At 34.9% G+C, this 12,524-nt stretch overlaps 2 protein-coding genes across 2 annotated transcripts; both read left to right on the top strand.

The window, feature by feature from the left end:
* Positions 1–586: 586 nt before the first annotated feature.
* LOC106350814 (extradiol ring-cleavage dioxygenase-like) lies at positions 587–1,697 on the top strand. The gene is made up of 3 exons (XM_022693997.2): positions 587–898; positions 1,078–1,457; positions 1,574–1,697. The coding sequence occupies exons 1-3, from the start codon at positions 602–604 to the stop codon at positions 1,677–1,679; spliced, it is 783 nt and encodes a 260-aa protein (XP_022549718.1). The 5' UTR covers positions 587–601; the 3' UTR covers positions 1,680–1,697.
* Positions 1,698–6,804: 5,107 nt separating this feature from the next.
* Positions 6,805–11,982, top strand: LOC106349070 (CBL-interacting serine/threonine-protein kinase 4-like). The gene has a single exon (XM_048745917.1). It carries the CDS (start codon positions 6,915–6,917, stop codon positions 8,244–8,246), a length of 1,332 nt encoding a protein of 443 aa, XP_048601874.1. The 5' UTR covers positions 6,805–6,914; the 3' UTR covers positions 8,247–11,982.
* Positions 11,983–12,524: the final 542 nt, after the last annotated feature.

Below are 12,524 nucleotides of genomic sequence, written 5' to 3' on the forward strand. Positions count from 1 at the left end.
AGGCCAGCAATAATGATGAAAACCAAGTCTTAAGCTCGGGTAATATTTGCATGTTAGATGGATCTTGGACAGCTTCTGATCGATTTAGTGGATGTGGATGGGTCTAGATGGATAGTGGGGAGAACATACAACTTATGGGAACTCGGAATTTCACTCGATATGAATCAGCATTGCATTCGGAGGTAGAAGCACTGCGATGGGCGATGGAGAATATGCTTCAACACTCGCCATGCCAGAGCTTTGGAACAGACTGCAAGGAGCTGATTGCAATGATAAAGGAACCCCAGGAGTGGCCAAGCTTCGCAACAGAATTAGAGAAGATAAAGACGCTGAAGATTTGTTTCCCGGACTTCAAGATCACCCATGTGCCACGAGTGCGCAACCGGTTTTCTGATTTTTTAGCTAAGAATGCTATGACCTTTCGTACGAAGTTATTTTTCATTGGTTGTTCTATTCCGGTCTGGTTACCCAGACCACCTCAAGCTTGAGTAATAGAATGGCCGTTCGACGTCAGAAAAAAAAAAAAAAGAAGAGTAAGGAATAAGTAAAAAAAAATTTAAGAGAATAGATGTCAAGAACAGTAACAACAGCATGTGTAGAGATGGCAAAAGAAGAACCTGCCCGCGGGTCGGGCCCGTGTGAACTTGCTTTGGGTCGGGATTGGGTTCTAAGACACAGGCCCGAATTTGAAGCGGGCCTCACGGGTAAGGCTTGTGCGGTATTGGACCAGACGCGGGATTGGCTCGATGAGTACCGCGGGACGCGCGGGGCTCCGCCAAAGACGATCTCTTCCAGTTCGAACGGTGATAGAAATGGTGATTGGTCATCTCCGCCAAACACTGTTCTCCGCAATTCCACCATCCACGACTTCTATGGCTTCCCTGATCCCATGTACAAGGTCTCTCTCTCTTCCTCTTTTTTCTTACCAGAACCCTAACTTTTGTCTCACCCAGAATCTAGATGAATTAGGTTTTATCCTAAGCCATACCCACCGTTGAAGAAACACATCAATTTTCAATCTGTGGTCAATTATATCAAAAAAGTTTCAATCTATGTGGTCATTTTTGAAACTTGCAGCTGAAATATGAAGCACCTGGAGCTATTGAATTGGGGAAGAGGGTAAAAGAATTGTTAATGGGAGAAGGAGGAATGAAACGTGTTGATGAAGATAAAAACAGAGGACTGGATCATGGAGGTTGGGTTCCTCTTATGCTGATGTATCCAGAGGTGGACATACCTGTTTGCCAGCTCTCTGTTCAATCATCTCAAAGTGGGATTTACCATTACAACATGGGCAAAGCATTGGCTCCACTTAAAGACAAAGGTGTTCTTATCATTGGATCAGGAAGTGCCACTCACAACTTGAGGAAGCTTGACTTTAATATAACTAATGGCTCAGCTGTTCCTTGGGCTTTAGCGTTTGATCATTGGCTCAGAGATTCTCTTCTTCAAGGAAGGTATAAACTACAGTTACAAATTTTTATTTATATATATATTTCTTGGTTAGCGTTACAAGAATCATTGATTGTACGTATTATGTGTGTTATAGAGCAAACCTCTGCTATGTTTACAGGGCAGCTGGGAAACAGGAGAGCATAAGACAGACTGCTGGATCATGTTTGGTCCGTCCTGCTCGTTTTAACCAAAGAAAAAGACAGTTATGTGCAACAATGTCTTAATGTCCTGATCATATAAACTCAATTGATTTTAGTCATATATTTTCTAAAACTTTTTCTTTATAATGATATGTGATGAGTGGGAGATTGTATTATGATCAAGGAGGAGAACAATATGAGAATGCAAAGGACACTTCACACTTGCATTCCGATCTATAAGGTAAAGGACCTCAGGTTAGTTTCTGTTCTATTTATTTATTATGTCGTCTCCATTGCTTATGATAAGAGCTGATAGAATTTAGATACTTGGTTACTAGTACATAGATCTCTTTGTTTCTTGTGTTGTTGTGTTGTTGTGTTCTTATAGCTGATAGAATTTAGGTAATAGGTTACTAGTACATAGATCTTTTTGTTTCTTGTGTTGTTGTGTTGTTGTGTTCTTATAGCTGATAGAATTTAGGTAATAGGTTACTAGTACTTGATCGTCTATGCGTGGATGGTTGCTTGTTCTTGATCGTCTCTTACATATGGTTGCTTGCTCTTGATTGTTTAGTTTGATAGTTTGATAAGACTTGAGTATGAGACTTGATCTTTACGTATGATAGTTTAGATAATAAAAATTTCTTATAATGGTTGAGTCTCTGACCAATGAGAAATAAGAGAATAATTGCTACAATTTTTAAAATTGCATAAAAATATAAACAGAACCCTAAAATATTGACACGACTCACGACTACTACTCACGACCTAAGAAAAAAAAACGACGCAGAAACCTAAACTCTAACTCTAACGAAGAAGAGAGAAAGAGATGACAGATGATGGTTCAAGTTTCGATCCAAATTTCACACCGTTGAATACAATGGATTTAGAGAGCCAGCGAGTCCTTGGAGTTATTTTGGCAGCTGATGAGGCTGATGATGGTTCATCTGATGGAGCAAAAAAGAAGCAAAGAAAGAAGAGAAGGCTTAGTGAAGCTGCTGATGATGAAGATGATAGTGATGTTGAAATCACTCCTCCACCAACCCAAGCTACTACTCTGCGCAAACAAGCCACCTGCGGAACCGTGCGAGCCTTGAAATCAAAGAAACCAATGTTACAGTCTACTCTAGACGGTGGCATTGGATCGTCTTCGTCTCCTAAGGCGAGTAAAAGGAAAACCAAAACCAAATCTATTCATTTTACCATCCTTGGGGGGGGGGGGGGGAGGGAAAGCTCCAGGCCGACACAAGGTAATGGTAAAAATAAGAAGAAGATTCAAGAGGAGCAGCTTGATTCGGAAGGTGAATTTGAAGAGGACGAGATGGAGAACGAGATGGAGAACAAGAAGGAGGGTAGGCAGTGGTCTGATGTATGGCCCCATTTTACTAAGATTCAAAATTCCAATGGTGAGCAGAAAGCTAAATGCAATTATTGTAAGAATGACTATGCATGGACTTCCCACGGGCATGGAACAAGTGGTTTGAGAAGGCATCGTGACAGATGCAAACTCTTTCCAAGGAATCTCCGAACAAAAAAACTCGATGCTGAAGCCAAATTAGTAAGTGGCAAGTATGATCATGTTGTGTTCAAGCAGCTGGTAACCAAGACTATAATCCAGCATGACCTACCTTACTCATATGTTGAGTATGAGCAAGTCAGAGAAACTTGGAAGCACTTGAATCCTGACGTCAAATTCTTTTGTCGGAACACAACTAAAGCAGAGGTCTATCGGTTTTATGAAAACGAGAGAGAGACATTGAAGAGGGAATTGGCTAGTCTTCCAGGAAGAGTAAGCTTCACTTCTGATTTGTGGTCATCACTGAAACGGGAGGGTTATATGTGTCTGACAGCACATTACATTGACCGAAATTGGAGGCTGAACAGTAAAATACTGACTTTTTGTGCTCTCCCACCGCCTCACACAGGTATGAATGTTGCTTTAAAGCTTCTTAAATCTGTGGAAGAGTGGGGAGTAGAGAAAAAAATGTTTTCTCTCACATTAGACAATGCTACAAGTAATGATTCGATGCAAGATATAGTGAAAACTCAGGTGCTTTTGAGCAATGATTTGTTATGTGGAGGTGAGTTTTTTCACGTCAGATGTGCAGCTCACATACTCAACCTCATTGTGCAAGATGGTTTGAAGGTTATTAAAGACTCTTTGCACAAAATTAGAGAGAGTGTTAAGTATGTAACAGCGTCAGAGACGCGTGAGATGACGTTTGCAAAATGCGTGGATGCTGCTGGTATAAAGGAGAATGCTGGTTTGATAATGGATGTGCAGACAAGATGGAATTCGACATTCTATATGTTTGAAAGAGCCCTTCCGTACCGTGAAGCGTTTGTTAAGTTGGAGATATATGATAGGAGAAACTATAAGGTTTTGCCTACAGCTACAGAATGGAGTAGAGCTGCGAAAATATGTGTTTTCTTGGAGCCTTTTGCTAAGATTACTAGTTTGATGTCAGGTTTGAAATACCCAACATCGAACTTGTATTTCTATCAGGTATGGAAGATCCATAATTGGCTGCAGATAAATGAGGAAAGCGATGATGAGATTATCCGAGAGATGGTGATACCGATGAAAGAGAAGTTTGATAAGTACTGGGAAGAAGTCAGTGATCTTTTTGCAATGACAGCTGTCTTTGATCCACGCTTGAAGCTTCCAGTTGTAGAATATTGTTTAGGGAGACTTGACATGAGTACACGTGATGCGAAAATGAAGAACTTGCGTTTGAAGCTGGAAACTTTGTTTCAATCATACGACAAAAAATCAAAGTCAACATCACCTTCTGCAGAGCCTCGCGAGATGGATCAACAAAATGTTTGTGGAGGACCGAAAGGAACATTTGAGAACTATGGTGTAAGTCTCCTGTTTCGTTTTTTTTTAAATTACTTATGAACCTGCGGTAGATATAGATAGCTTTGAAAGTTTTGATATTCCATCAAATTTTTTTTAAAATTTTTTTTAAACACTACAGGATTTTTTTGCGTTTCGCAAAAGTAGTGTTGCTGCGAGTGGAAAGACAGCTCTCCAAGCTTATTTGGATGAACCTGCGCTAGATATGGATAGCTTTGAAAGTTTGGATATTCTCGACTGGTGGAAAGATAATACTCACAGGTTTGGTGATTTGCCAGCAATGGCTTGTGATCTGCTTAGCATTCCGATCACAACAGTGGCTTCAGAATCCTCCTTGAGCATCGGTTCGAGAGTTCTGAACAAATACAGGAGCCGTCTACTTCCCAAAAATGTGCAGGCTCTGATATGTAGTAGGAATTGGCTAAAAGGATTCAAAGCTTATGAACATGGTAAATTATTCACTTTGTTATATATTTTAGGGTGTCATGTTCTTTAAATCTAATTAACTTCGATTTTTAATATTTACAGAAGATGAAATGGATGGTGAAGAAGAGATAGTTGAAGTTGAAGAAGAAGAAACTTGATTTTTATTTTGATCTGGTGTTTTTATTTTATTCGCATTATGGATTTTGTGGCGCTCTTTTTTCCTTGTCGGGTTTTGTCCCAATGGGTTTTCCCGATAAGGTTTTTACCGAGGCCACGTTACATTGCTTGAATTTTGTTTGGGTGTTCATTTACATTACTTGGATTTGATTACTTAGATTTGGCGTTGTTACTTAATGTCATTCTTATGCATACACATCAATGCATACGCATCAAAGTTTATTTCTGTTTTAGTTTCTTGTTGATACTACATGCCATTCAACAAAGGAGACAAACTATTAAGTTTTCTTATATCGTTTGAAAACACAAGTATTAAGTTGCTTGAACTAAACTATTTTGTTGCTTCTGTCTTTTAATAGGTTTGACTTCTTCTTTTTTTTAACAACTTAATAAGTTTGACTTCTAAGTTGTTATAATGCTCGTTAAGTTGAACTGAAGTATGAACACAAGAATAATGTTTGTACAAGGAACTTGCATTCAAATAAAAACTTTGAAATGAGGACTCGTTATGTTAAGTAATCTATGTTTGTTACGTTTGTATTGAACACAAGAGTAATGTTATGTAAGATACGTTTCTGAAACGTATGATAGAGGTTCATATACTTGTTTTGTTGATCTTCTGGTCAAAAGCTATAGTTAAGCATGGAATGAGACGTTTGGGTGATGTTATCATGCAAAGACTTACGAAAACATCTTCTGAACAATTGTTTGTTGCAGGAAATAACACACGTATAGTACATGGAACACCATTCAACTTCTAAATGGTGACCCGCGGGCTTGCCCGCAAAGACCTGTGCACTAGGCGGGGCGGGATTGGTCAATGCTTCTTGGAACCGCATCCCGCGGCGGGCCAGCCCGCTGTGACCCGACTGAACTTGAGCCCGTGGCGGGGCGGGCCATTTGGTTGCGGGTGAGCTCGTTTGCCATCTCTAAGCATGTGCATATGAAGAAATGTTATCGGCTATCTTTAAATTGTAAAATTATGGTTAAGATGTTTTTACAAACTGCAACTAACTGAAATTAGGAGGTGTAGAAAACAATTAATCAAATTTAATTTCAAATGTAAATTTTTTTTCTTTTCCTAATATTGATGCAATATGCACTAAATAAATTATTAATGAAGTTTTTTTAATAAATAATGATTATTAAAATCTTTCAAGCTAATGCAGTAAATGTTAAATTATCAATAAACCATTCCTTACACACAGCTGTCAAAACAGACAATAAATCACTGTATATAGTAACGTATTACTGAAAACAGTGTCCAATTATGGCTGTTATTTGTTTACTCTGGTACTTGTTAACTTCTCGCAACAGACATTTCCCATCAAAATCAATTTCAGATGCAAATAATTTTTTGTTTTTTGCTTCAAGCATGATGTATAAACACTAAATTTCAACGTTAATTTATCACACAATTTTTAGATAAAGTTTAAACATTTGCATTTTTCGAATTTTATTTTTTCCCCAAGAAACTCCTAACGTCTTAGAAATATGCTTATATGAAAGAAAATAGAAATTCCTAGAAAAATAACTAAATGGTACAAACTAATATTGAAAAATTTAACATATTTTGACCATATTCTTTTCTGAATTCTTAAATCACCTTTTATCTCAATACACCATTTTCTCATATATCCGTTTTTTTTACTGTAAGTAGTACAGTGTTTTCTTTCGAAACTTAAGTAGTACAGTGTTACCAGCCTCACACATTTCTTACCACTATATCAATAGAGACCATCACACATTTCTCACCACTATCACACTCATAAAAGCTCTTACTCTTTCCTATAAAGACAGAAACTGAAAACACAGTTACTCACTTAACGTCCCTAAAACCTCCGAAATAAAATTCCATGTTGCCTCCGTCAACATCCCCACGGCAACCATCGTCACATCATATGGACTTACCGACTCCACAATCACCAGATAAATCCCCCGCGACGATTCTCCTCGGCAAATACGAACTCGGTCGCCTGCTCGGCAGCGGTAGCTTTGCCAAAGTCCATGTGGCTCGTTCCATCGAAACCGAACAACTTATGGCCGTCAAAATCATCGACAAGAAGAGAACCGCCAAGGCCGGTATGGAGCCGATGATAATCCGGGAGATCGAAGCCATGCGCCGCCTCCAACACCATCCTAACGTCCTCAAAATCCACGAGGTCATGGCCACTAAAACAAAGATCTATCTCGTCATGGAGCTCGCGGCCGGCGGAGAGATTTACACCAAGATTCGCGATTCTGGCCGCCTTAAGGAATCGGAGGCGCGCCGCTACTTCCAGCAGCTCGTCTCGGCGCTCACTTTCTGCCACCGAGAGGGAATCGCTCACCGCGACGTGAAGCCGCAGAATCTCCTCCTCGACAAGGAGGGCAACCTCAAGGTCTCCGACTTCGGTTTATCCGCTTTGCCGGAGGACCGTAGGAGCACCGGAATGCTCCACACAGCTTGCGGCACGCCGGCTTACACAGCGCCGGAGGTGATTGCTCATAGAGATTACGACGGCGCGAAGGCTGACTCGTGGTCGTGTGGCGTCTTCCTCTACGTTCTTCTCGCGGGTTACGTTCCTTTTAATGATTCCCATATTGTACTAATGTACAGGAAGATCCAAGGGAGAGATTACAAGTTCCCAAACTGGATCTCGAAACCTGCTCGATCCATCATCTACCGATTGCTCGATCCGAATCCAGCAACGAGGATGAGTATCGAAGCTGTAACTGAAACCAAATGGTTCAAGAAATCCCTTGAAACCTCCGAGTTTAAACCCAATGTCTTGGAATCGGATGAACGATTGGGGCCACTGAGAGGTGATACGATCACAGCCTTTGATTTGATATCCTTATCGACGGAATGGGATCTATCGGGGCTGTTCGAGAGGAGGAAGATGAAGAGGACGAGGTTTACGGCTAGGGTTTCGGCGGAAGGAGTGGTGGAGAAGGCAAAGGCGATAGGGGAGAAGTTAGGGTTTAGGGTGAAGGAGAAGAGTGATGCGAGGTTTGTGGCATTGAGTAAAGGAAGAACGACGGTGGTGGTCGAGGCGGTTGAGCTGGTGGAAGGTTTGGTTGTGGCGGAGATGAAGGTGGTGGAAGGTGTGGAGGAGGAGGAGGATGAGTCTCACTGGTCGGAGATAACTGTAGGGCTTGAGGAGATTGTGCTTGCATGGCACCATGACGTATCTAAAAAATGTTGAAATATGATTTGGCTTAATTATCAATGTTTCAGTTTTGTGAAAAATCTCTTCTTATTTTCTTTTCGTTTTAGGATTTTTTCCTATGTTATCAATGTTAAAAAAATTGAAAGGTGATAAAAGGCTGTCTGAGAATCAGCTTATCCCAAAACTCAAGATAATATCCAAATTAAACTCAAACCAACGAAAGATTTTTTTTTCCTATGCAAAATTATCAAAGGATTTTAAAATTCAAAAGTTTGATAACAAAAGGATTTTCTCTAGTAAATTCAAAAGAAAATTATTAATTATTTTAAAAACTTTGGTAGATGGCAATCTAAAGTTGGAGAAGCCTTTTATCCCAAAAATCTAAATATAAAAATTACTTTTTCTCATAAAATCATTAAGATATTATTAACATTCGAAAATTTTGGCAATGAATTTTGCCGCTTAAAATTATTAAAACTATTAATAATATACAAAATCTTGGTAGGTATTTTTCAAAATGTTGAGAAGATTTTCATCCCAAATCTCATAAATAATTATTTTTAGTTGTTGTCATAAAAATAGCATTTAAAAAAAATTCAAAAAAACATTTTAGCATAAAATTGCCAAAATTTTGTTTTTTGTAACTAATTGCCAAGATATTGTTAATACTCAAAAAATAATTAACAAAGACTTTCCCCGCATTTAAGATCTTATTAATAATATTAAAATTTAATGATAGGTATTAGGAAGACACTCAAGACGCATTATCAATTTTTTTTTCAAAACTACAAATTATAATAGGTTTTCCATATAAAGTTGTCAAAATATTATTTATGTTCAAAATTTGTTAAGTATTACTCAAAGATTAATGCAACATTTAATGGCATAATTGTCCGCTACACGCCTCGATCTTCAAAGAAGACTGAGAGTGATTTTACTTTTTGTATGATTATATATTTTTATATATACTAGAGGTAGATGATATTTTGTATGAGTTATTAAGTTTGATGGCCACAATGTTTAATCAATGCAAAATTATAAAATGAGAAAAAAAATTCTAAGGGTTACAGATCTCTTTGTCTAATTAATGTTTGATTAATTGGCTTTTAGAAAAAAATGAAATGATAAAAAAATATTTTAACAAAGTTTAGAATTTTAGAAATGAAAATGGAGATGCATGTAAGTAAAATATATACAAATTAGTTAGCACCACTTACCAAATTTGTTATATTTCATTCCTTAATTTCCCACAAAATATCATCATATTTATTACATTCAACTGAACATTCCTTATTTTTCAATTTTACAAATTTTCTGTTTTTGACTATAACAATCCATAAGATTTTTAGTTGGTATATGAAATAGTGAAGATTTAACACATCCCATATTCATATAACGATCAAACACAGATAAAGTCAATCAAATGTCATCAAAAACACATGACATATTTAGCGCCAAAATAGTACACTAACTTCATTGGCTGTATTTAACTAATTAGTTAATAGCCTTTCGACACCAATTAATAGTTTATTAATCTTCAACAGAGTAAAAAATTCATCGAATTACATATATAGTATATACTTTACTGTATATACAAATGTATAATGTTATTACTAGTTTATTTTAGTAAGAAAATAATGATTATTTTTGTTAAATTGGTTTGTTTGATTAATAATCAAATCATATCTATATCCAACATCCTGGTAAAATAAATCAGTTTAATTCAGTTCAATTTTATCATTTTGAACATATATATTGAAAATAGTTGAATAATTTATTCGGAATTGCAATATTAATTTGTGTTATTGGCTCTTAATTGATTGATTACCTAAAAAGCTTACCATCTCTTTTCAGGTGGATACCGTTGCATACTATCTCTTTGTCCTGAAACCACTATTTCCAAATGGGATCAACGTGCTCTCCCTGTTCACGAGCATTTGGGTGGAGAAGTAGCGCTTCACCGTCTCCAAATTCCAATGAAAACGGTTGTCTCGGTGGAGATCTCAGCGGTGAACAGAAATGGTCTTGAAGGTGAGCTGTCTTGCTTGTTCTTCGAGTACTTTAGGACTCTGGAGGTGGTTCGTGAGACAACAAAGGAGATGAATAGATCATTTTACTTAATTTAATAAAATTCATTTACTTTATAATTATTTTTTTTTATAAAATTATTATTTGTGCTTCATTTTCCTCCCACATTTATTAACTATATATTTTTAAGATACACAAGTTTGTGAGATATACTATACACATATACAAAATTAGTTTGAATTACTTTAATTATATTTTATTTTAAACTACTGATCAATTAAGTGATTTATGAAAACAAACATAAAATATTGACAATGTTAGATACTCAAAAGAATAACAAAAAAATGTAGATGTGTTTTAATTATCTACCAAAATAACATTTTGAATAAATTAGCAATCTTGACCTTATTTTTACTGGAAGAAAGCTTCTTATAGATAAAGATTTTTTTATTACAACATATATCTTACCTTTATGAAATATAAGCTTGATCGAATATCAATAGCAGGCGACTATTTTCCAAATCATTGTAACCTACCTACTAATGTTTCTATGGCTAATTGGTAACTATTGTTCCAATTGCTTATGTTTGGGTCGAATTAATGGATATTTATATTTTTTAAAATAGCAGACGACTGATGCAAAGATATAATGTTAAATTGAGTATATTACAAATTGTAAAGAGTTTTAATACAATTTTTTAGGTTTGTCAAGATGTAATTGTCAAGACAAAATGACAATTTTAGAAGATACAGATGTTGGAAAACTTAATTGAATGAAATAATTAACAAGAATAATTGGTAACCGAGCTAGGAAACAATAAAGTTGTGGTCCAAAAATAATTATAAAGCGATTTGGAATTTAAAAATAACACACAAGTACAATGTTTAATCATATTGCAATGGTTGATTACCAACTTTTGAAAAAATTGATAATCAAAGGCGAGATTAGTTAGTAAAGAATGCAATGGTTCACTTGAACAGTTGCAAATATTCATTCACATATTACAGTTATACATTCAAATGGTTTCCTTGATTCGCTTTAAATCTCCCAGGATATATTTATTCTCTAAATTAAACTACAAATTTTCTATTTTCTGATATGTTGATTTTCGTTCTACATGTATTTTGCTTGAATTGAACATAAGATAGAAATGTATAAAAAATATTTGAGAAGATTTGAAAAGTATGATCTCTGAATGAGATGTTTTACTAATTGAAATAAACAAAGCTGTATAACAAATGATTTAAGATATGATTTTCTTATAAAAAGTGGTTATAAGCAAAAAATATAAAAACGTATAATAAAATACAAATTTTAATAACATCAAGAAAGAAATATTAAAGGAAATATCCTTGTAAAATAGTTTTATTTATATGGTTGTGAAAAATGTTATACTCGTAATGAAGTTGCAAAAATCATTTTTTATATATTGTTAAACCATAAATATTGTAAAATAGTTTTATTTATATAGCTTTATTGTATCAATATTTTCCCATCCACGTCATCTATTATTTCCCAGCTCGGACTTAGTGGAATATAATAAATTGTTTGGTAACAAATTAGATCCAGTCAAGATCTTTTTCTAGTCATTAAATGAATCTTGATACAATAGTTATCTTCTCTATTAAAAGAGAAGTACCATTTTTATCTACCATAAAAAAGTCACACTAACTTTATTAGGTCTATTTCATTAATTACATTTATTTAATTATTTATATTAATCTATTCAATATATAAAGATATTAATAATAAACCAATTTTAACTATAAATTTAAATTTTATTTTTAGTTATAAAAAAATGTTGAGAAAAAATCTAACAAAATCTTTCTAAAAATCTTCTCAATTAAAAGAGAAGTACCATTTTTATCTACCATAAAAAAGTCACACTAGCTTTATTAGGTCAATTTCATTAATTACATTAATTACATTTATTTAATTATTTATATTAATCTATTCAATATATAAATATATTAATAATAAACCAATTTTAACCGTAAATTTAAATTTTATTTTTAGTTATAAAAAAATATTGAGAAAAAATCTAACAAAATCTTTCTAAAAATTTAAAATATTTTATTTAAATTAGTACCATTGATTAATTCAGTAATTGATGATATATACTATTATACATTAATTTAAATAAAATTTTATTGTAAAACAAAATAAAATAAAAGTGTATGCTATTTTTCAAATTTTCAAATTATATTCTATATCTTCTTTATTAAAAGAAATACCATAAAAAATCATACTAGATCTATTTCATCAATTACATCTATTTGACTATT

This window comes from Brassica napus, chromosome C1 (genome assembly GCF_020379485.1).
Source record: "Brassica napus cultivar Da-Ae chromosome C1, Da-Ae, whole genome shotgun sequence".
NCBI classification, from domain to species: domain Eukaryota; kingdom Viridiplantae; phylum Streptophyta; class Magnoliopsida; order Brassicales; family Brassicaceae; genus Brassica; species Brassica napus.

What these genes read in the sequence shown, in the direction of transcription:
- LOC106350814 (XM_022693997.2), top strand. Translation starts at nt 602, where the DNA reads ATGGCAAAAGAAGAACCTGCCCGCGGGTCGGGCCCGTGTGAACTTGCT. An exon ending in TCCCTGATCCCATGTACAAG is followed by an intron (nt 899 to 1,077) that starts GTCTCTCTCTCT and finishes TGAAACTTGCAG; the next exon opens with CTGAAATATGAAGCACCTGG. An exon ending in GATTCTCTTCTTCAAGGAAG is followed by an intron (nt 1,458 to 1,573) that starts GTATAAACTACA and finishes CTATGTTTACAG; the next exon opens with GGCAGCTGGGAAACAGGAGA.
- LOC106349070 (XM_048745917.1), top strand. Translation starts at nt 6,915, where the DNA reads ATGTTGCCTCCGTCAACATCCCCACGGCAACCATCGTCACATCATATG.